This window comes from Ciconia boyciana, chromosome 4 (genome assembly GCF_034638445.1).
Source record: "Ciconia boyciana chromosome 4, ASM3463844v1, whole genome shotgun sequence".
NCBI lineage: Eukaryota > Metazoa > Chordata > Aves > Ciconiiformes > Ciconiidae > Ciconia > Ciconia boyciana.
In genome coordinates this window covers 71,775,420-71,798,249 of record NC_132937.1, presented here as the reverse complement: position 1 = coordinate 71,798,249, position 22,830 = coordinate 71,775,420, and the positions used below count along the sequence as shown (strand labels likewise).

The window sequence follows — 22,830 nt, the reverse complement described above, 5'->3', positions numbered from 1 at the left end:
CACTAGAATGACCTAAAGGAAGTCTTTTCCAACAAGAATGAATCTGGGTCCTTTAAAGTATACAGAGATTTTTAGTGGTGTTGGTGCTCATTCTTTGAGAAAGCTGTTTAAAAAAAAAAAAAAAAAAAGCCACAGTACAAAAACCACCATACAAAACAAGAACAAACTCAACCACAACAATTCCACAAGCCCTGGAAAATGTCTGAATGGCTTGATTTCCATGTATTCTTCATATGCATCTGTTAAATGTTTTTTTATAAATACCTTTACCTGATTTTCTGTTTTTCTTGAGTATTAACATGAAAAAGGGCATCCAGCAAACAAATGACTGATTCCCTCCATAGTCATTGTTTCCTTATTGCACCCTGCTTAAGAAGTGACACTTTCTTTTTATCTGCAATTAATGTGTCAGAGATGTGTTTAATTCCATATTTCATATTCATATTTTCAGCCCCCTGAAAGCTCTTTATGAACAATTTAGCAGAATTGTTTAATTCCTTCTACTGACAATCATTAATGTAAATCCTTCTTAATTATAAATCAGATTACATTCATTGTAAGTCACATGGGTTTTTTTGTTTTGTGTGGTTTTTTTTTCTTTTCTTTCTGCATGTGGGCTGTTTAATTATGTATTGTACTACTACCTCAAATTCTCTTCCATGGAACTAGCTTTCTTAGCTCTGAGACTTGCTAAATATCCTTAAATTTTCTAAAAGTGTGAGGCCGAGTGATCAAGGTTTTTACTGTCTTATATGTGTCATCCATCTGTGCTAGACACATGTATTGTATAAGTGAATTATTTTAATTTCTGGCTTTCTAGTGGTAAAAAATGTGAGGTTTGTGTATAATATTTTATGCTACGTAAGGTGTTTTTAGGCATTAGATTTTTTAATGGAATGCTTTAAAAAAAATGTAATTATCCATGTGCTGTTGATCACTGTGGAAGCTTGCTTTTATTACCTTTCTTATCTGAAGAAAAAAATCTTGGTAAGTTTGAAACTAATAGTTTCTTATTAGTTGCAACAGTCAGGTTTGTCTTCTCCCAAATATTAGTTGTGTCAAGCAGTATGTTTTAATATTTGGATGTTAGGTGTTAGGCAATTTAGTTTATTTTAAGGGTGGATTGAAAACTATGTTAAAGTATGAGTGAATTACTCTTGTTGATTCTGAATCACCTTTGTATTTTGAAATGTGTGTGTATGTATATGTGTAGTGATACAGACATGTATGCCTTTATGCAGATTCTAGGGCAACAGATTAATGACTTCACCCTTCCTGATGTTAACCTGATTGGAGAGCATGCTGATGCTGCGGAGCTGGGGAGAATGCTTCAGCTTATTTTGGGATGTGCTGTGAATTGTGAACAGAAGCAAGGTATTAAATTTTGAGAGCATGTTTTCTCCCAGGCAGTGAATGAAAATCCATCTTGTTGTATAACTACTTAGGGGAAAAATTATATTTCTCAGGTTGCTGTCAGAGACAAATGTATTTTTTTTTCAGTGATGACATTATTTTGTCCTACAGATGATAACAGTTGTTTTGTAAAAGCTTCACTAGTTTTGGAGTCTCAAACTGTGGAACTGGTTTTGCTTCCAACATACATATTTTCAATTTTTGTTTGCTGAGCTGAAAAGGCACTCTACAAAGGAAAGGTCTTGGGCCCACCCTTTAACCATTTATGAGGTAGATCAGGATAGTTAAGAATCAAAAAATGTGATTGTTGCAGTATTCTGTGTGACTCTTAGTTTTAGGAATGCATTCCAGTCAGCATCTTACTACATGGCCGAGAGCCATCGGTATGACTGGGAGTTGGTCTAAAGATATGTCTGGTGTGATTTGGGATACTGTAGTTTCTGAGACTTTTGCGTGGGGTTAGCAAATAGGAAAAAGTAATGTTGGCAACCATGCCCTTCTGGGCAGCAGCTGAAGACTGAGCATGATACCTTAAGGGCACCCAAAATGTCACTTGAGGCATCTGTCGGGTGATTGAATCCCACTTCAGCAGTCACTGAAAGAGACTTCTGCCTGTCCTGACGCCCATGGCACCAACTGGCTATCTGACCTGCACAGGTAAAATAGGGACCCATTAATTTTTCCTGCAGATGCCACAGAGGATGTGATGAACAACAGAGAAGCTTGTTGTAGTGTCCCAAATCTCATACTCTAAACTTGCCTTGGGTGGAGGGTGTCTTATTGTTACCCAATTACCTTGAATTACACTTAATTCAAGCCCAATTGAGGTAACAAAGCAACTACAAACATTTATTCTTAACACTTAGGAAGCATAGGAACAAGTTTATAAAATACACATATGGGTAAATAAAATAATGTTTACTGCATTTACATTAAAGTCACATCAAATATCTGTCTCTTCCTGATTTAACTCATTTTGGTTTCATTTCTGACACAATGGCAGCCAGGGTTTCAGACCGTTTGTCTTTCTCTTGCATGGTGCACCTTAGCTGTTATAGCTAGTTTCCCCTTTCCAGTTTTCTCAGGTGTCTAAATCACTTTAATTTCTCCTTCTGAAATGACTTTTATTCTTCCCTGAATCAGAAGACAGTCTAACTATCCTATTAATTAAAATAGAGGTAATTTTCTTCCATGAGTACATAAATAGCTCCATTTTATGAGGCCTCCTGTCCTCTCTGTTTTATGTAAAAATTATCTTCCTTCCTTTTGGTGACTATTTGGCATCCTCAAGTGGGAAGTATACCTTATTCCTGTGTTTCTCTTACTTTTTCAGTCTGGACATTAAAAACGTACATGTTTGAAATATTGGAACAGTCTAGTTTTATGTACTTTGAGTGAGACTTGGCATGGCCTAGTTAATCACTTTGAGGTTACTGATTCCCAGCATCTTCCTCTTGGGCAAATCATTGAGAGAATAAAGGTTGCATGTAAAGGTGATCATATCTGACTGGAAACCATATGATACTGGGCAAGACATATACTCCTTGACTTGGTCTAAATATCGGAATTTGTCCCTCTAACCACTGTATCATCTTACGAGGTACCTGTTGTGTAGCTCACATCTACACATAGGTGAGGAATGAAAAAGTGGAGGGGACTTATTTGTGATACAGCACAGAAATAAGAACAGGAACCAAGAATGGATATGAAAATGCTTTGAAATGAGGATGCTGTAGGAAGGCAGGGCTTTATTGTTAAACTTATGGAAAAGGACAACCTATGCGTGCATCAGGTACTTGTTCCCAAACTATTCAGGCTATACAAAGTGAGAAAAGGAGTATAAGTAGTTATTTCAGAAGTGTGAGATGCCAGAAGGAAAGAAATGGATGACAATCATGTACTTTTTTTCATTTTTGCAGAGTTCCAATGAGCCTGGATTTATGTCCGAACAGACTTCTGATAAAGTCTTGTTGAGTTTGTTGGGGTGGGACTTGACTGGTGATTATGCATTTCAATATCATCTGTGGCACCTAGTCATTTTGTAGGAAGGATGCTGCTTCTGACGTCATGTTCTGTGTGACTTGAATTTCAACAGTAACATTTCAGAATGCTCTTATTTTCAGAGTACATCCAGACCATAATGATGATGGAAGAATCAGTTCAACATGTTGTCATGACAGCCATTCAGGAGGTATGCTGGGTTGCCCACAGTGTGTAAAAGTTCAGCCTTTAAGTATTTTACAAAAGTATGCTTTGTCTCACTTTGGAAAAACTTAGTTGGAAGTAAAGAAAATAAGGGGCGTAGATTTTGCCATTTTACATTGAAAAAGATCTTATTTTTCCTTAGAAAAACAAATCAGTAAAGCTTGCTTTATGTCAAGGAACTCTGGTTGAATGTCCCACTTTTCTTTAAATCTAGAAGATTGAAACTTCTAGATATTTTTGATACTGGGTTCCCTTTCCTTTACCTTTCCCACCCTGTGGCTCCTGAAGTGCACTAGACTGCTTTTATATGAGTAACCAAATACTGCAGAATTTTTTCAAAATTTGTACCTTGAAATTGCAAAACTCCATGAGCTGTTGGGTTTGGTTTTTTTTTTTTTTTTTTAACTGGACAAGTGAAAAGAAAGAGAAACGCATAGCAGAGTATTCATTTGTCAGCTGTAGTATTATGAATAGGCTAATGAAGGTATTTGTGATAATATGTTTTTACAAGTTAGTAAGTATACTGCAGTGTATTTTGTAAAAGTGCTGTTCACTAGTAAATTAAAACCACAGTGAAAATTAAACCACAGTGTTAGTGACTGCTATAGCCATGAAGGCCCCACGTGACTTCTTAGGAACCCAAAGTGCCTGTAAGTGACATGCCTATCAGTCTTCATAGATGGAGGTTTACTGCAGGGCAGGCCACTAAGGAAAGCAGGAAATCACTGGTAATCCCATTTCTTCTGAACCTGAACAAGAAAAAAACAAAATTCCACGTTGAGGTCTAGAGCAACGTCACTTTTCTGTAATGTCTGAAAAGAGAAAGAGATGTCAGTGAGCCTACAGGGACCCCATCCCCTATTATGTGTGGACTGCTGTCTGTAACATTGCAGAGAGGACTTTTGAAATGAGCATTGAAAGAATCCTTAGGCTAAATCACCTTCCAGTCAGTGTTGCCAAGCACCAGCTTGCCTGAGTTTTGGGATATTTTACTTTTGCATTCTTTTTAACTGTAGTACAATGTTTTGGTGGATTTTTCTAATGTCCTCTTTTAATAAACCCAACTTTCAGCATCACTTTATTCTGTACTGTCTTAAAATAGAAAACCTTCTCTTATCCGCCCTCCTTCTGTTGAAAATCTCCCATCTGATTTTTGTAAAAATCTCCTTCATTTGATAAAATAGCCAGATCTGAAGCAGCCCACAATTTTCAGCATTTGATGAGTAGGCATTGAACTTGTTTAGTTTTCACGCCCTCTTTCAGAGATGGGGAGTAGAAGTGGGGAGAAATCACAGGATGAGGGTCTGTTCTTCTGGAACAGATTTTTGAAACTCAGTGAATCAAAAAGCTTACTATTCAGGTACTGGTGCAGTTCTGAGTGATTTTCATGCTACCTTCCAAGCTGCTTAGAATCCAAGGCATTCAGAACCAAATGAGGATCTCAGGTGCTTAATGAAGAGGTCAGAAAGTGTCTCAAAGTTTTTGAGACACTTTGAGAATGGGAGCTCCCTCCATTATTTTTCAACGGTCTTGGGAGTCTGGAGAGCTCCCAGTGGACTGGAAGCTGGCAAAGGTTGTCCCAATTTTCAAGAAAGGAAAGAAGGAAGATCCTGGTAGTTACAGGAGTGTCTCACTTCAGTGCCTGGCAAAATTATGGAGAAGGTTATTCTGGGAGTTACTGAAAAACAGTTGAGAGACAATGCAGTCATTGGTAATAGCCAGCACGGGTTCATGAGGGGAAAGTCCTGCTTAACTAACTTAATTTCCTTTTATGACAAGGTCACCCATCTAGTTGACCAAAGGAAGCCAGTAGATGTGGGGGTTTGGGATTTTAGCAAAGCTTTTGATACTGTCTCTCACAGTATCTTTCTGGACAAAATGTCCAGCATACAGCCAGACAAGTCCATAATACTTTGAGTGAGCAATTGGCTGATGAGTCAGGCTCAAAGAGTTATAGTAAATGGGGCTACATCAGGCTGGTGGCCAGTTACTAGTGGGGTTCCCCAGGGGTCAATTTTAGGGCCAGTGCTCTTTAATGCTTTTATAAATGATCTGGACACAGGAGTCGAATGTACATTAAGGAAGTTTGCCAGTGATACTAAACTAGGAGGAGCTGTGGACTCCCTTGAGGGTAGAGTGGCCTTATAGAGAGATCTGGATAGACTAGAGAGTTGGGCAATCACCAACTGTATGAAATTTAACAAGAGCAGATGCAGGATTCTCCACCTGGGACGGGGTAATCCTGGTTATATATACAAGCTGGGGGATGAGAGGCTGGAGAGCAGTTCCGCGGAAAGAGATCTGGGGGTTTGGGTTGATGGCGAGTATGAGTCAACAGTGTGCCCTGGCAGCCAAAAGGGCCAACTGTGTCCTGGAGTGCATCAAGCACAGCATAGCTAGCCGGTTGAGGGAGGTGATTGTCCCACTCTACACTGTGCTGGCGCGGCCCCCCCTCAAGTACTGTGTGCAGTTCTGGGTGCCTCAATATAAGAAGGACATCAAACTATTAAGAGTGTGTCCAGAGGAGAGCGACCAAGGTGGTGAAAGGTCTTGAGGGCAAGACTTATGAGGAGTGGCTAGCGGCCACTTGGTTTGTTAGCTTGGAGAAGAGAAGGCTGAGGGGTTACCTCATCGCAGTCTACACCTTCTTCAAGGGGGCAGTGGAGGGGGAGGTGCTGATCTCCTCTCTCGGGTGACCAGCCATAGGACACAAGGCAATGGAATGAAGCTGCGTCAGGGGAAGTTCAGACTGGACGTTAAGAAAAGGTTCTTCACTGAGAGTGTGATTGGTGACTGGAACAGGCTCCCCAAGGAAGTGGTCATGGCCTTTCAGAGTTCAGGGAGCATGTGGACGATGCTCTTAGTCATATGGTTTAGTTTTAGGTAGTCCTGCGAGGAGCAGAGAGTTGCACTCGATGCTTATGGGTCCCTTCCAACTTGAGATATTCTGTGATTCTAACAAGAGTTTAGATCCAGAGTCTTTTCAGAGCTGCATCTGCAGTCTGTGTCTTTGGAGGGGTGAAACTTCACTGGATTTGAGGAGGTTTTTCTATTTCTTGGACTTGGAGCAGCTCTTAGAATCCAATTGACTTGGACTAAGCAATGTGTAGGAGACACCAAAATAAAGTGCCTAGGAAAGTTGCTATATATGCATATTTGAAAAGTTGGTATGTCACCTAATCCAAACATTTCAAAGCATTTGACACGCAGGTACTCTTTCTTCAAAATTAGGTATGTAAAAAGACCTCTCTAAGCTTTGCTGATGTATTACGTAATTCACTTTTCTGTTTCAGCAAAGCACATAAATGTTTTTTGATCCTTCTTTGGTTTTCATAAATCATTAAAATATTTCATGAAGCACAGTAGAACAAGCCTCTGCCCTGTTTTCTCTGTTTTTTGCATGAAGAAACTGATTTTTAAATAGAAGGAGGAACATTTTCTGTTTTAAATTTTAGTTGGTTATTTCAATTTTTTTAATAACTTGTGACTTCAGCATTTCCTTTTTTCACTTATTAATATTTTATTTAAACATTTAAATACTAAAATATGCCTAGTGCTCCATAAAGGTTTTATAAATTGAACAATGCTTTTCTGTTATTTTTTTCAGTGCCGCCAAATTGATCTGGTGTGTTGACACCACCTAGATTCTTAGATTCTAATCTGCAGATGTGCATTTCTAAATGAAAGCTGTGCACAAGATAGACGAAGAGCAAGAATGATCAAAAATATTGCAATATCAAAAATATTGCAAAAATATTACACATAATTATAAATTATGTATTGTATTGTATAGTCTGTAATATATACTCCTATATTCTGTTTATATTATTATAATTTATTATTACTTGCAATTAATAGATTACTATCTATAATATATAACACATACTTTCAATTTCATATTTTGCAGATTTTTTTTAAAGGCCAAAAATCTTTCCTTACAGAAATTATTTTGACCATTATGTATTTCTCTTTCCTTTCCTTTCCTTGACATCCTTTGGAAATTCTGCTGTCGTTTTCCCAAGTTTTTTCTTTGAGCAACCAAGTTCATTATTGATGAAAGTGGTAGCTGGGGAAATTGTTTGCCTTTGCTGTTTAGAACATCTCTAAACTTGATCACGGTGTCTGTGCAGGTCAAGTTGAGAGTCAGAATAGGCTCTTAACAGCAAAGTACTAGAGGTAGTGTCAAAACTTGCCTGGGGTGCATAGCAAAATGTACTTCCTGTCTGGATTATCAACTGTGTTGCTTCCACAAAGTAGAAACTGTTTGGTTTTGTGGTTTTTTCCCCCCTGTATTTTGTCCTGACTGTTTAAAGGTTCATCTTGTCTGAAGTAAAAGTAGCTTTTGAATAGCTAGGAAATGATAGAAAAATATTTCCTTGGTTCTGTCCGCAGTACTGGAGGAAGAAGAAAGTCCAGCTGCATTAAAGGATACACACTGTGTCATACATAGCCTTTACTCTTAAAAAGCAAGCAAACAAAAAGATGTTTTAAGAAAGAAAAAACAACCGTCTGAATACAGAAGCTGGATTTTGACGTTGTTTCATGAGCACTTAAATGAGCTTGTACAATATTATCAACTGTAGAAGAAACATTTCAGATAAAGCAAATGCTTTGAACTTTTAATATCATCAACTAAGTGGTGCAGCTGCATTTGCAAAATCATGCAAATCATATGTAGGGGAAAAAAAAGCATTCATAATTCAGGTTATTCATGCATGCAGATTTTGTGATAGTTTTACCCCTTCCCTAATCTTTATGTATCCATGACAACACAACTTGTTCACATTTCACAAGCAAAGCAGTTATAAAGTGAAGGTTTTAATAATATAAAATTAGCCCATCTACAAGTATTTTGTAAGACATCGTACCGAAGCTATGAGGATGAAAATATATAAATGTAAAGGATTAACAAGGAGTGACAACTGCTTCTCTTAAAACTAGACAGAGAATTGTCATGTTGTCCAGGTTATTGTACCATTTAAAATCCAGACTGACCTCTTCACCACAGAAAAAGCTCTTTTGATTTTAAATGACATTTTGATTAATTGAACAAAGTCTTCATTCTAAATATGCAAAATAAACCAGAAAAAGAGCAAGGAAGTAAATGCTAGTTGCTTGCTTTTTCACTGTGGGAAGCTCTTAAGCAGACTTTTCCTTCTACTGTAGAGGCCTAAAGCAATTGCTCGATTTTGCAGGCACTTTTTTTGACTTCCCTTTTTATAATCAATTCACTTGTAAAATCTCTGCACATCATCATCCTTTAAAGGTACATGTGAAAATAGATGACAATACTATACTTAAGCTAAATTGTGAGCTTGGAGCTGAAAGTCAGTTCCACTGCTGCAAAATTGTGAAGGTAGACCTTTATACCTGCCTGTAGTTTGCTCCTGAAGAAAAGAAAACATGCAGCTGTGGAGGGAGAATGAGAAGGCCACTTCCTTGTGCTTTTTATTCTCTTGAGTCAGCCAATGGAAATACAAATGAAATAAAGTTTGCGGCTCTAAACTCAAAAGTATTGGCATTGACCCATACCTCTCAAGACCATGTGTTCTAATGTCACGCTTGCAGGTTGCATGTGAAGCACTGAAACTACAGCAGTGTTTCAGGAATTTGTCTGAATGTGAGCTTGTAAGTAAAGGAGATATATAACAGAACACAGTAAGGAAATTTGCTTTAAAAATTAATAACAATCTACTAGTATAATCAGATTAGTAATAAATAACGCAGAAAGAGCCAATATGCCATTGAGCAGGTGACGGGTGGAATGAGCATTTTGGAGCTCTAAACTTCAGTAGTATCAGAGAATGCTGATTGACGAGAAACAAAGTGAAGAGTAGGGGAAACTAGGCAAGCCTGCTACCTTATATTTTTTAGGTGGATGGAAGGTGTAGTGTGTGTTTTGAGTTGACATACGTATCTGTATGGAATCCTAAAACACAGCATTCAGTAAAACTTTTCTTGAATTTTTCAGGAAATCTTATTAAAGAGAGAGAAGTCTGGGTAGGTGTGTGGAGTTGTACCCTATTAGGTGTTCTGTTTACAGTAAAGTGTTTGCTATTAAGTGGGGAGAAACTGGGTAGAGGCAATCCAGAAGCACAGCAGTCGAGACATTTGCTTACATATGCCATTGTCCTCTCCAGTGTGTGGGGAGATGTATAGGGAAAAGGCAGAGGCACTCCTTCACCCTGATAACTCCCCCTTTTCACTCCACTTCTTAACTTCACCTTATTGTTAAATGATGATCAGAAGTTGGATTCCTGTATTACTTGTGGGTAATCTGGCAATCTCATTCCTGTTCCTTGTCCGATTGTGCTACTGGACACAGCACAATCCATTAGATTTCTTCTTTAGCATCCCCACCTTATCACAGGCCATAAGATCGCAAGGTGCTTGTTGCATTAAGTCACTCATCTGCACATGTGTTTGTGGCTCTTGCCCTCAGTGCCTCATGCACACTTCCCATGACATTCCTGATGCACCCTGTGGAGTTAAATCCACAAATTCTGTGTAACTTTCACGCTGTGCTCACACCGTGTATCTCCACTGCCTAATCCTTCTCCAGCTAATGTCCTCTTTTCTGGACATTTCTGCTAAGGATTCTCAAGGATAGGAAGTTTTGTGAGAGATGGCAAAACCCATTGAAGAATAAAGGGATTATATTACTGGCCTCGGCTTGCTTCCTTTACGGTAATTCACAGAAAGCAGCAACACCACAGTGTCCTCTAGTGGGTTGTGCAGCCTCTTGTATTCCTCCTACAGTAAGTCTTGGGCAGGCCTGTTAAGCTGGGTCTCTGAAGAGGAAGTTATGCTAGGGCCAGAAAGGGGTGGTGACTGTCAGGGTCATATTGTTGTACACCCTTGCAGGCTGTGTGCAGCCTGGGACCTGCCAGCTGGAAAGTACTGGCTTAATGGGTGGAACTTACTTAGTGTCTGAAGTGTGTTTGTGAACAGTCTTGTGGGATATAGAATAAGGAGAAGAGTTCAGTATTTGGTTAATATGGATATCCCTGTTAGTCATCTGGAAAAGCATTTAAACAGTAGCTAGTGAAATGGAGTAATTGAAACATGTATAAACATCACAGAGCAGAGAGGGAATGGAAATTCTTGTTTGGATGGCAAAATGATAATCAGCTTAGAAAACATGTCCCTAAATTAAATACAAGTTTGTAATGCCACTATATATGGTAATGAAAAAGACATGTGACTTCATTTTTCATGGGACAGCTGTGAGGCTAGGGACTTTCTAATTACTGTTACAGAGAATCTGGGCTTCACGGAGTGGTTTGTTTTGGAGTAGTTTGTCATTGCAAAGATGTAGACAAAATGGAAGGAATTCAGCAGTTAGCAACAAACATTGTCAAGGTCTGAGGAGGACTACTGAGGACAGATAGATGAATTCTAGCATGTGGTATGCGGCTAAAAACCAATTAAGGCGATGGGGAAAGGGAGAGAAACGTAAGTGTATAAATATTTGAATGATGTAAATGTCAAACAGAGATTTTCTCTTGTACACAGTGGTATAAACAGAAAGGATGGAGAAGAAATGAAAGCTCTGTGCTTTGTATCTGAGGAACTTTGCTAATGAAAAGTAATGCAAAAGCACTGATTTCTGGAAGGAATAAAGGAAGCCCTGTCTCTGGAGAGAGTAACCAGGCTGGACAGGAGGCCTTAGGAAAGAAATCTGGTCCTGATTTTGGTTAGGATAGGGCCTTCTTGATTGTAGCTTCCATGAATTGTGTCAGTGGAGAATTCGTAAAACATTTTGTGTTTGGACAGGATGACAGAAACCATCAGGGTGGTTCTGTAAAGCTGCCTTTTGAGTTAGTTACAAGATATTTCTTATTTGGAAGACTGTTCCTCTTTGTGTATTTACAACTTACAGTAAAAACTTTACCTTAATATGTTTGCTGGAGGTGGGTGGGAGGAGGTCTTTGGGCTACAACTTCTGTTGCATTTGATTTAACTTTTAACTACCTGTAGCTGATCAGTGGGTTACCAAAAGAAAACTTATTTTCTTATCAGTTTTTTATCTTTTGGTAAGCACATCAGTCAATTTGGAGGGCTTGCTTTGTTTTTTTTTCTTTTTTTTTTTTTTTTAAAGTCATGTCTAAAAGTATTGTTTTCTAGACTAAAACCACTACCAGCCATTCCTGCAATAAACCAGCAATATTATAGAATAGTATACAACGAATTGTAATATTCATTTCAGGAATACTCTCTATAGACTTTCTTTTTAAATTTGCGAATTACAGGCAACTCCAGAGCATGAATTTTGATCATCTTGATGTTGCACAATTAGCTGAGATAGATATGCCCCCAACTTTAGTTAAATAAATAAATAAATTGATGTGAACTTCCAGGTGATCAAAAAATGAAAACCACTGGCAGAGAACAATTAAAGGCAGGTCTCGCATGGTGTGTTGATAGCTACCATCAGTAGCTAATGCCACTTCAGTAAAATGCTTAGCAGTGTGTACTGTAGGTTTCATCATAGATGAAGAATGTGCATTTTCAGAAGAAAAAGAGATGACATAAGATTTCTTTTATAGTGCTTTAAATGTTATAAATTCTGAAGATTTCTTTCTGTAACTGTTTCTGAATATGTCATATAAAAATGAATTTTAAAACTTCTGAATTAAGTCAGATCGAAGCTCACAAAAGTTAAAATTGGCTTGGTATTTCATTGAAGCTTAGCTTTTAATACAAAAGTAAATCCTTGCTTTTTCTAATCCAGTGTAATCTAATTGCAGTTGATGAGTAAAGAGTCTCCAGTCTCTGTTGGAAATGATGCTTACGTTGACCTTGATCGGCAGGTATCTAAGACTAGATGTTTCTTTTCTTTCAATCATAGCACATCAGTGGCCAGTCATTTTGCTTTATTAAGAAGTCTTGCCTTTTTTTCTTTAATCATGAAAGGGTTTTGTGGGAAATTCAAATAAGGAGCGGAAAACTAAATTTCAGTATTTAAAGTCCTTTTGTCTTATAAATTGAGTTTACCCATTTTGTGTATTTAAAGGAGAGAAAAACTCAGTTTGGAAAACAAGTTTAGCTGTATGACATAGTATAGCAAAACTGCAGACTGGTACAAATCTTTGAGTATTGAGAAGGAAGGATAAAAAAATGTGTAGTATTTGAATGAAAATTTTTTTGCCAGTTCCTACTTCCAAAGTCAGTTAAAAAAAACCCCCATAGATGTGGCTCAAAAATCGTTAAAGCAGGCCTGGGAACTGTTACAATATATAAGAGAAGTTTTCAAAGAGAATCCTTCCCTGTCTGATATATTTAAAGAATATGCAAAACCAATTGTTTTTTTTACTAGCTTAACCTCATGGTAACACTGTCCTACTTCCTCAGTTTTTACCTAATTGAGAAGAAGTGTAGTACAGTGGTGTTCCCTGTGTTCCTCCATCATGCTTTCTCTCCAGAAGTATGTAAATTCTGGCAAATTGAATTAATTTTTGTATGTCAACAGGCCCCTGAGAAAGAAACTTGAAAAAGTAAAGATATGATGATGCTGTTTGGGAAAACCCATGTAAAATTAATCATATATAATAATACATATCTATATCTATATACATAATATGGACACACCAGTTTTATCGGACCAGTTTTCTTGTAGCTGTGTTTATGTTAACTGCATTCATGTGCGAACTTGCAAGATACATGTCTTTGAACATAAAGCCTTTGAAGGGAAGTATCTGAATATTTCCCACTGCTTACAAGATTCAGTGCCCTTTTTCAGAAGGGTAGGCTTCTCCCTCACCATGTTGTATTCCTGTTGTGCAGTAAGAGTAGCTTCCATTGACTAGAGAGATTTCACCCTAATTGTCCATTCCCTGTATTCCATCTTCCAGTCCTTTCTGTATTTGAAAAGCAGATTGAAAACTGAAATTATGCACTCTTTGCATCAGTAAAGAAAAGTGGTATTGACAATTTTTTCAGTGTACAGAGTTGATGACTTCTTCAGACCCAAGTTCTTCAGGATTTTTTGACTCAATTCATAGAATGGATGTGATAATTCTAATGTCTTTTTATAAGACCAAATATTACTTTTAGATATGTTTACTTTTTACTGTCACACAAACTAAACAGTAATCATATCTGCTTCTTTATTTCTTTATAAGAGCAGAATGGCCTCAGTTTTCCAAAAATTTAATATATTACCTAAATGTAAAAGTCATTTTACAGTCATGTAGTTCAGAATATTTTTAGACACTTCACAGAGAGTGACAAAACTATAAATGTTTGTTGTTTATGGTAGCTGAAGAAAACTACAGAAGAATTAAATGAAGCACTAGCAACAAAAGAAGAAATTGCCCAGAGATGTCATGAGTTAGATATGCAGGTAGGTTTGGGTTTGCTATATTGTACATACTAATTTTGAAGTGGGAAAGAGATGTGTTCATTTTTAGGCAGCTGAAAACAAGAAGTATAGTGTGGAAACATAACTTTTAAAAGGGAGATGAAAATTGCGCAGTAATTATTTTGCTTTATTTGTGCTAGCAGAGCGAATTTCATTGTTTTCTTATGTTGATGCAATGTTACCAGTATTAAGATGATTCATACTGACAAAACTTTTTTTCATTCAGATAGGAAGGGGTTGAGCTGTGTGGTGCAACTCTTGCATTAGAGAACTAATAGAAGTTATGCTGCTGTTAACAGTTTCAGTTAAGAGTTAAATCCCAGTCTGAAGTTGCTGTAGTCTGTCAGCTGTGTATATGGGTTTAGACTAAGCCTTACGGTAAATCAAGCATACCTCATCCAGAAGACATGAGGAGTCTAAAGTGAGAGCCCTGAAAGACATTGCCATTGCAATCCTACTTTGGAGTATAATTCAGGCTTTTGCCAATAAGTTCAATAACTTAGAATTAATAAAGTTGATTTGTGTGTCATGGTTGATTTTGGTGTATTTGATGATTCAAGCTCTTATTGAAGCATTTCCTTCTGTTGAGATGTTCATGTTCCCTCTTTTCTCCTCCTCCTCCTGCATGTTAATTCTATACTATTTAGTAATATGTGAACCCATGCTTCAGCTGTTGTTTGAGTTGCAGCACTTTGGGTTCTTTGCACTACTGCCTGTTTTCACAACACTGGTGGAAACTCAGTCATCTTTGGGACTGTGTCCTGTTTCAGGTCTGCTTGCAATTGGCCCCTGGATTAAAAAAAAAATTTAGGAAGGGCACAGCCATCCCTTGGATATCCAGACTTGGGTATTCTGTGTGATTGATAGGCATTGTTTCTTTTGGAAATCAGTTTTAAAAGCTTTACGGTGGAGGGCTCGTTTTATTTGCTTGTTGGGAAGGTATGCAGACTTTATTATAATGACATTATCTTCTGTGATAACTAAGACTTTTTTTTTAGATGCTTGTGCGAAATACAATTAAGAATAGTTACATTTTCTGTGTGGTAAATCTGCCCCTAATGTTGCAATATGTTGGTTATATCACATAGCAATTGAATACCTTTTAATGTTATGGTATATTCTTGTGAAATGTGATTATTGAAGACTGTGTGTTTCCATTTGTGGGTTGTGTTGATACTTTATTATGCACATGAAAAAAAATTGCTCTCTGTAGCTGGATAGCTCAGTTATTCCAGTTTATGCTTTTATTACAACAGGTTGCAGCCCTGCAGGAGGAGAAGAGCAGCTTGCTTGCTGAGAACCAGATTTTGATGGAACGTTTAAATCAGTCTGATTCTATTGAAGATCCCAACAGCCCTGCAGGTCGCAGGCACTTGCAGTTGCAGACACAACTAGAACAACTCCAAGAGGAAACATTCAGGTAGAAAAGCTACACTTGGTTAGATTGTTTGTAGCTGGCAACAGACATGCCTTAGATACTTCTGGTTCTGCTGGCAATTATGAATTACTATAATGAGTGGTATAACCACAGTAGTAAAGTTTTTACAGTGATGTATGTGTTATGATTTACCTCTTTACAAGCTCCAGCATACAAAAATGTGTAATTTCTTAACACTGAAATGCTGTATACATGTCACTCTCTACTCTGTGAAGTTATTTTGAATTGTTTATGTGCAATCGTTTCACCCATGTTTTTCAAAATCAGTGGGAATGAAAAGTAGCATGCTTTCCTCTATGTAAATTATTCTGATTGTATTTTTAAGGTGTAGGAATTCCTAGCTGCAAGTTTGCTCTGGGCAGTACTACAGGTGGTATTATACAGCAAAGTGTGTCCTTCTCTGAGTTTGAAAACAAATTGTTTCATATCTGAAAGATGGGGATTATCCGCAAGTAAGCTCTGCTCTTCATTTGCATTTCCTGAACACGTGGAAATACAGTTCCTCTTTAAATATCCTTCCTGGTCCTTTTGACTGTTGCTTTCAGGCTGTGTAAGCCTATTCTGCTGAAGAAAGCTGGTCCACTTCACCGTCATCTTTTCATTCTTGTTGCTGTACTTTCCCTATCCTTTGTGAGTGAAATTCGGGTATTTGTTTACACTGCCAGTTTTTCTTCTCTTTCTGTCCTCTTCTGATTGCCCTGTTCTAATTCTTGTGTCAGCTGTGTGTAACTTTCCTTTTTTGCCTGTTTTGCCATTTTCCACTTCTTTTTGCTAAGCCTCTTTCCTGCGTGTTCAGACACACCCTCTCCCTTCAGTTTCTTGAAAAATGTTCAGTGTTTCTCTTGCACAGCAGCTAATGCCTGGTTTTCTTCCTTCTATACATCTACCATGTAAAGGAATAATGTAGTGATGTCTCTCTAATGCCCCCTTTTATCTCTCCTTATTCATCTCCATGCTCTGGAATGATTCCTACCTGCATCTATTATCAATTGCTGTTTGAACAGGTTTTCTCCCCATATGCAATATCTGCACTGTCTGGTACTGTAGTTTCAGGTTCTGAAGGTCTTTCTAAGCCCTTTTCACGTGTAAGACTCATCTCCCAACCTCCTTTACCTCCTTCCCCTGCCTTCATAGCGTGTGGTTTCTAAAGGCAATTTGTGTGTGTTCCTTCTCCAGCTCTACTTGACCAAACAGGACATACGTACAGCATAACTGATGATGCCCAGTGTGGTACAACAGTTTTTCTCCCAGTCTTGCCTCTTTATGCCTTTTGACAGTTCCAGTCTATCACGATCCAAATCTTTGTTGTAAACCATATTTAGATTACCTACTGACTATCTCTTGTCTCCATTCTTGTAGATTCTTTTTGGACTCCTTGAATTAATGGATTACTTCCCTGTGCCCTCCCCCCCCCCATCCCCATACTTCCTTTTCTGGATTGTTTTTATTTTAATTTCAGATCAAAATCACAATAGGACTTCATATTCCAGGTTGCGTCCTCTTCTATTAGTTCAAAATGCTTTGACAAAGTTTCTTGTAGTTATTCCCTTTGTTCATTGCCAGGTTAATGCAGCTTTGCCTTGTCTATGCTCTATGTAAGTTCACGCCAGAAACTTTGGTCTGAGTTCTTTACATGCTGACTGGATAACTAAATGCATGACTTGATTCTTCAGAGGTAATGGGCAGGCACAGGTTCTTTATAAGTAAATAAATAAATAAAGCCACCTTGGTGAGAGCTCTACAGCATTTAGAACATCTGACAATCAGGTATATAATGCTGAAGGTGTATAGGAGTTAAGTGGCCGAACAAAATCTTAGGATAAAGGTGTCATGTTCAAACTCTGTATGCCCCAAGATGAAAAAAGGTGGAAATTTCTGCTTGAGCTTCCATTGTGAAAAATTACTATGAAAAAAATCAGGATTTGTCTTTCTGAGAACATGTTACCTTGTGATCTTCCAAATAGAAGGACTGATATCAAATTGGGAGCATGAAAAAAGTCAGTCTGCTTCTGCATTTTTGAATAAGCACATTGGGCTGCTGTTCTCCTTCAGTGCACCAGAAGGCTGTTTCATGTGTTTTTAGAGAGGATGATGACGAGGAAAGGTAACTGTGGCTCAAGCTGAGAAACTATTTTCTGTTTTACTTCATTTCTACAGATTAGAAGCTGCCAAAGATGACTATCGAATACGGTGTGAAGAACTAGAAAAGGAAATTGCTGAATTGAGACAACAAACAGAAGAGCTTACTACATTGGCAGAGGAGGCGCAGTCTTTGAAGGATGAGATAGATGTACTCAGGTAAACTCTGTTCCGTTAATCCTTTTTGAACTATTAACTTCTAATCCATATAATTCATGTACTTAGTCTTCATTAGCTTTTGTTTAAATAATTTTAATATTAAATATAAACCCTTTCTCAAAGCCAGGGTTCTTTTGGATCCTCCAGTTAAGTACACAGACCACCACACAATTCTGCTTAAGTAAATTAGTTAGTTATTATGTACCTAATCAATAACTATTAGTAAACTTAACAATACTACACCGTCTTATATGGTCATAACATGTCACTCACTGATCTCTTGAGTACTCTCTACTCACCTTCATCATCTGTTCTCATCAGGGAACTACAGCCTTTCCTTTACTGGGTTTGCATTATTTGGACTTTGGTGCTTTTGCTTCATCATATAGTCCTAGTATGAACAACATCTGTTACAGCTCTCTTTGCCACTGGATTTTAGCACCCAAAGTTGTGATGACTTGATGATGCTAGGGGTCTATGGAATGAGGCAGCCCCTTTTACTATGGAACATAATCCTTCAGTAGTGGCATCTTGCTACCATGGGTTATTCATAACGGTTTTCCGCTACCCACCGGTGTCACTCTAGCAAGTCTAGCAAGGCTTATTTTGATACTGCCTTTTCTAATTCACCAGCAGCTTTCTACCAAAGCCATCTGTCTTTACCTTGTCTGTCACTAATATAAGGAATGAGCCCATCAGGCTGCAGAATTCCATAAACTATCTGTGTGGGCAGCATGGGTTCAAAGAGTGATTCCTTGTCCCAGAGAGAGGCTCTGCACTTCATTGGGGATTAAGGAGATTTGGCTTGCCCCAGTGTCCCATAAATTCATCATCAGTTCAATGGGGGATTCTCCAGATTTCATAGGAGATTGAGTCTATAAATTGGTTGGTTCTAAAATGAAACTGGGGACAGCAATAGTAGCAGGGGTGTGGGTGATTGGGAGTGAGGGTTATTACTGTCCTGGCAGTGCACCAGGTGGATTGAAAAAAGTCTAGAATGTTATGAACGGAGCCTGGTGTTTCATTTTTTTAAAAAGTATATGTCACCAAGTATATGCTGCCCAGGAGACAGATCCTTATGATTTTATTCCTGGCTATCATTTAAACAAATTGAAGGGCAGAAAATTTTATTCTTTACCCTTGTAAAATGCAGGACTGAGGATCGATTTAGAATTGAAAGGAAATGGGTGGGAGTGAAGATGCTTTAACTATTTTTTTTAAGATTGGAAGCAGATAAGAAAGCTGTATTAGGAAGAGTGATGGTGTCTAAAAGTACATCCATCAGCAGCTCTTTGAGTTGACAAATAGTTATGGAAGGGAAGCAGAGAATTTAAAAGTGAAAACATTAGTAATAAGAGGATATGATTGCTTTCTCATTCTTCCCATGATGTCTCAGAATGTCTTCTGCATTAAGGCAAAACACTGAGGAAGCTTCAGGACGTTTAATTTTGTTAGTTTTCGGAGTACAAATTTGATACAAATGTGTCCCTCCAGGCATTCTTCTGATAAAGTAGCCAAGTTAGAAAGCCAAGTAGAGTCATACAAAAAGAAATTGGAAGACCTGGGTGATTTGCGACGGCAAGTGAAACTCTTAGAAGAGAAGAATACAATGTACATGCAGAATACTGTGAGCCTGGAAGAAGAACTAAGGAAGGCCAATGCAGCACGCAGTCAGCTGGAAACATACAAGAGACAGGTAAGAACAGACATCATCAATGCAACAGTTCTCTGTATTGTTCAACACTGTCTCTTCATAACATGGCTAATACCTCAAAGTAAAGAATAAATTATGAACAAACAGCTCCTTATTTTTAGAAGACTTCCATGTTTTGTAGGTACTGCCCTTGTCCTCCTTTCCTGCAATTCTTGTCATTATTTCAAGTTTACATTAGTTTGTCAATAAGCGGTACTTCTTACTTTTAGAAAATCAACAGATATTAAGTTTTTTTCTCAAATTATTCCTAATTCATATTCAGTAGTGGGGCTTGAATTAGAGCTGCTCTTTCAGAAAAAGTGTCCACTTTTCAGTTACAAATTTCCAGCAGTGAGGAACGTACCACAGCTAAGGTAAGTTATTCCTGTGGTTAAGTAACCTCTTTTTTTTAAGGTTCAAGTTTGTCTGATACATCTGAGTTTGCCCAGTTATGAAGAGAGAAGGACGCATATCATCCCTATTGTTTATATGCACCCAGCAGAGTACAAAATGTGTCACCAGCACACTCTCTGGAGTGAAAGGCATCTGTTTATCCTCCTACATATCAAAGTGCCATGTGATCCTGTTTCTGTAAAGGAGGAAGATGTGCTTAATCTTCTTTCTGCTTCTACACTACATTGACATGACATCATTCTGAGATTCTTGTTACAGGGCTAGACAGAGCATGGTTTGTTATAGTAGTACTGCCTGTTCTGTGTTTCTACCTGCTCATAAGCTCGAATGGTCATGGCACAGGGGTCGCTATATGTCAGCTTACAGCAGAATAAAAACGCAGAAACAACCTCTGAGAACATTGCAAGCCCAGGAGCAGTGTGTGTCCCTAAGACTTGATAGCTTTTTCCGTGCAGCTGGCCATCTTAGTTATTAAGACAACTGGCTTCAGCCTCTGTGGGCTAATTGTAAATACAGTCCAAATGATTCCACGAGAAAAAAAGAACTTGGACAAGAAAAATGCTGAAATAACAGACAATCGAAGGGAAAAGTAAATGTAGAAAGCAATGGCGTTTCACACATGAGTAGTATCATGTTTCCTGGCAACAAATATTTCACTCCATTGAACAGCTGAGCGTGTAACCCTAGTTGTGTAACCTTGACACATCTGCATCTGATCGTTGTTATTTCACCAACAAGAAGGATTTTGGAAGGGGCAGTCTCGTCATTTGTGCTGCAAAAGTACTCCTTTTCTTCATCATTCCCTGTGTTTTATGGGTAGGATTTCATGTCTGAGGAGCTGTTGATTGGTACAAAACTGTTCCTCTGGCTGAGACTGTAATAAACCTCAGGTGTCTCGTGACAGACGTGAGTTTTCTTCACCTAACCACAATGCCTCAAAATGAACACAGAATGTGTTTGCCTTCAGTGTCTTTAAAGCTGGGCTCCTTTTGAAAACCGCCTGTGAATCATGAGCTGTCACAAAATTGATTTCTGAGAATCCTAAATTGTGCTATTATAAGAATTAAGCCGGGTATAAGGATTCTAATGTTCTGTTACTGCTGAGCACTAGTGTGCCCCTGTAGTAGAATGTGTCTTGTCTGGTGTGTGAAGGATCCAACCCCACTCATGATGATGCCATCAGAGGAGTTATTTCTTTGGCACAGAAGCTCTGTGCTGTGCAGATGAAAGTGCTTGGTTCAGACTCCTATAGTGGTCTGCAAGGAAATTGCATCTTCACCCCAGCTAGCAGTTTCTGTGAGGTGAGGTTAGTGGTGGGGTATTGTGCTGGGCGATGTAATAGCGTTTATTTATTTAAGAGTTTTTGTTCACTTTTCTGAAAGCAAGCACAAGCATTTTCTAAGAAACTTTTTATTGTAGCATGAAGAATTGGAATGTGAAGACTCCAGGATTATTTTTTGTAATTTTAATTCAGCCCTTTTGTGCATGTGCATTCTGATATATTTTTAACAGTATGTCTTGCTTTTCTTTGCTGCGAGATTCCTGCTTTACTCATTCCACACATCAGATAATGCTCAGTAAATGTGATGGCAGTTCATTTTTTTTAATCTTCTGCATTACCATGTAGCTGTATATCTTTCTATACACTCCCAAGTCCTGATTCAATACAATTTATTTCCTGCTGTGTCTTTCTACATACCATTACCATAGCATGAGTGATTACAAACATTAATGCATTTGTTTCCATTTGAGGTGACAATATACCTATTTTGCAAGTGGGGGCACAATCCCAGGTGAAGGCCTGCATTTTTTTTTTTTTAATACCTGCAGTTATTCTGATAGCCCCAGTAATGGATGCCATATCTGAGACACGAAATATTTTCATATATAACATTTTGATATATTTTTTTTTAGTCTGATAATCTCAGAAATGGCAGGCCTGTGCTTTTTTTGCAGCCTTTAATTTAAGAACAACAACAGCAAAGTCCTTCTCTAAGTCTTGAGACCATGCAGGGTTTTAGGCCTGGTAGTTATTTTACTATAGCTATACACATTGAAAATAAAAGGTAATTGGAACCAGTAGGCAGTCTTAATGTAGGTATGGCTACTGCTTTGCTTCACAATTTAAGTTAATCACTTTCTCTGTAATCTAAAAGCCATGAAAAAACCTTCTTATGAATTGCTTCAGAAGAAGCTGTACATCTTTATCTGAGTCTTCATTCAGCTTTTGTGTTTGCAGGTCAGTCTTTATTCAGCTTACGTTCTGCATTGTGAGCTTTACTAGTGTTCTGGGAATAAGCCTTTGCTAGTAAAGGCTGAGAGTTTTGAAAAGGCAAGACTTCACTGATTTGCCTCCCGTTCACTGATCATTTCTGCTCAGCTTTCAGATTTCTGCTCATTTAATTTTAAAAGCTCTTCACTGATCTGTAGAGCACATATGTATGTATATGTGCGACTTTGTTAGCAATGTTTCCTTCTGAAGTAAAGAAAACTGTTTATGAGCCTGTGGCTGAATCTTTATATTAGTATATTAAAAATTATTAGGAAAATCTCAGGTTTAGAAACATTACCTGACTGCATAAACTGGTGGCTGAATTCTGAGTGAGGCTTGGAAATAGAGTTAACAGAAGGTGTAGATAATTTGCTTTCTTCAGAGTTTTTTTTTCTTTTTCCTAGGCTTCTCAGAATGCAGGAGGATTTTCTACTTTTCCTAAGCTCTTTGATCCATAGAACTATATAGCTTTTTTCTGTAAACCATGCTTGGGCTTAAATTCTTGTTTTTAGATGTCCTGAAAATACTTCACAATTTTTGCTTCTTTTGCTTGTGCTAAGACCTAGTATTTGAATGCTGTTGGTTTTGCTGAAACACAGAACAACTGATAAAAGCAGTTTTTAGTATGTCCTATAGATAATTATTTCACTTGTTTACAACATGACTTGTGGTGCATGGTAATTGGCTACTTTGTCTTGTGTATTCTGTTTTAATATTTGCAGACAAATTATTGA

The 22,830-nt window shown here is 37.9% G+C and overlaps 1 protein-coding gene across 3 annotated transcripts in view; it reads left to right on the top strand.

The window, feature by feature from the left end:
* Positions 1–22,830, top strand: part of HOOK3 (hook microtubule tethering protein 3) — a 98,184-nt gene that overhangs the window by 35,653 nt on the left and 39,701 nt on the right. For all 3 annotated transcript variants that reach the window (XM_072859955.1, XM_072859953.1, XM_072859954.1), the window contains exons 5-11: positions 1,242–1,374; positions 3,537–3,604; positions 12,369–12,431; positions 13,880–13,963; positions 15,238–15,401; positions 17,577–17,717; positions 19,212–19,413. In XM_072859955.1, the coding sequence (XP_072716056.1) occupies positions 1,242–1,374; positions 3,537–3,604; positions 12,369–12,431; positions 13,880–13,963; positions 15,238–15,401; positions 17,577–17,717; positions 19,212–19,413 (855 nt within the window). The remainder of the gene's footprint in view (positions 1–1,241; positions 1,375–3,536; positions 3,605–12,368; positions 12,432–13,879; positions 13,964–15,237; positions 15,402–17,576; positions 17,718–19,211; positions 19,414–22,830) is intronic.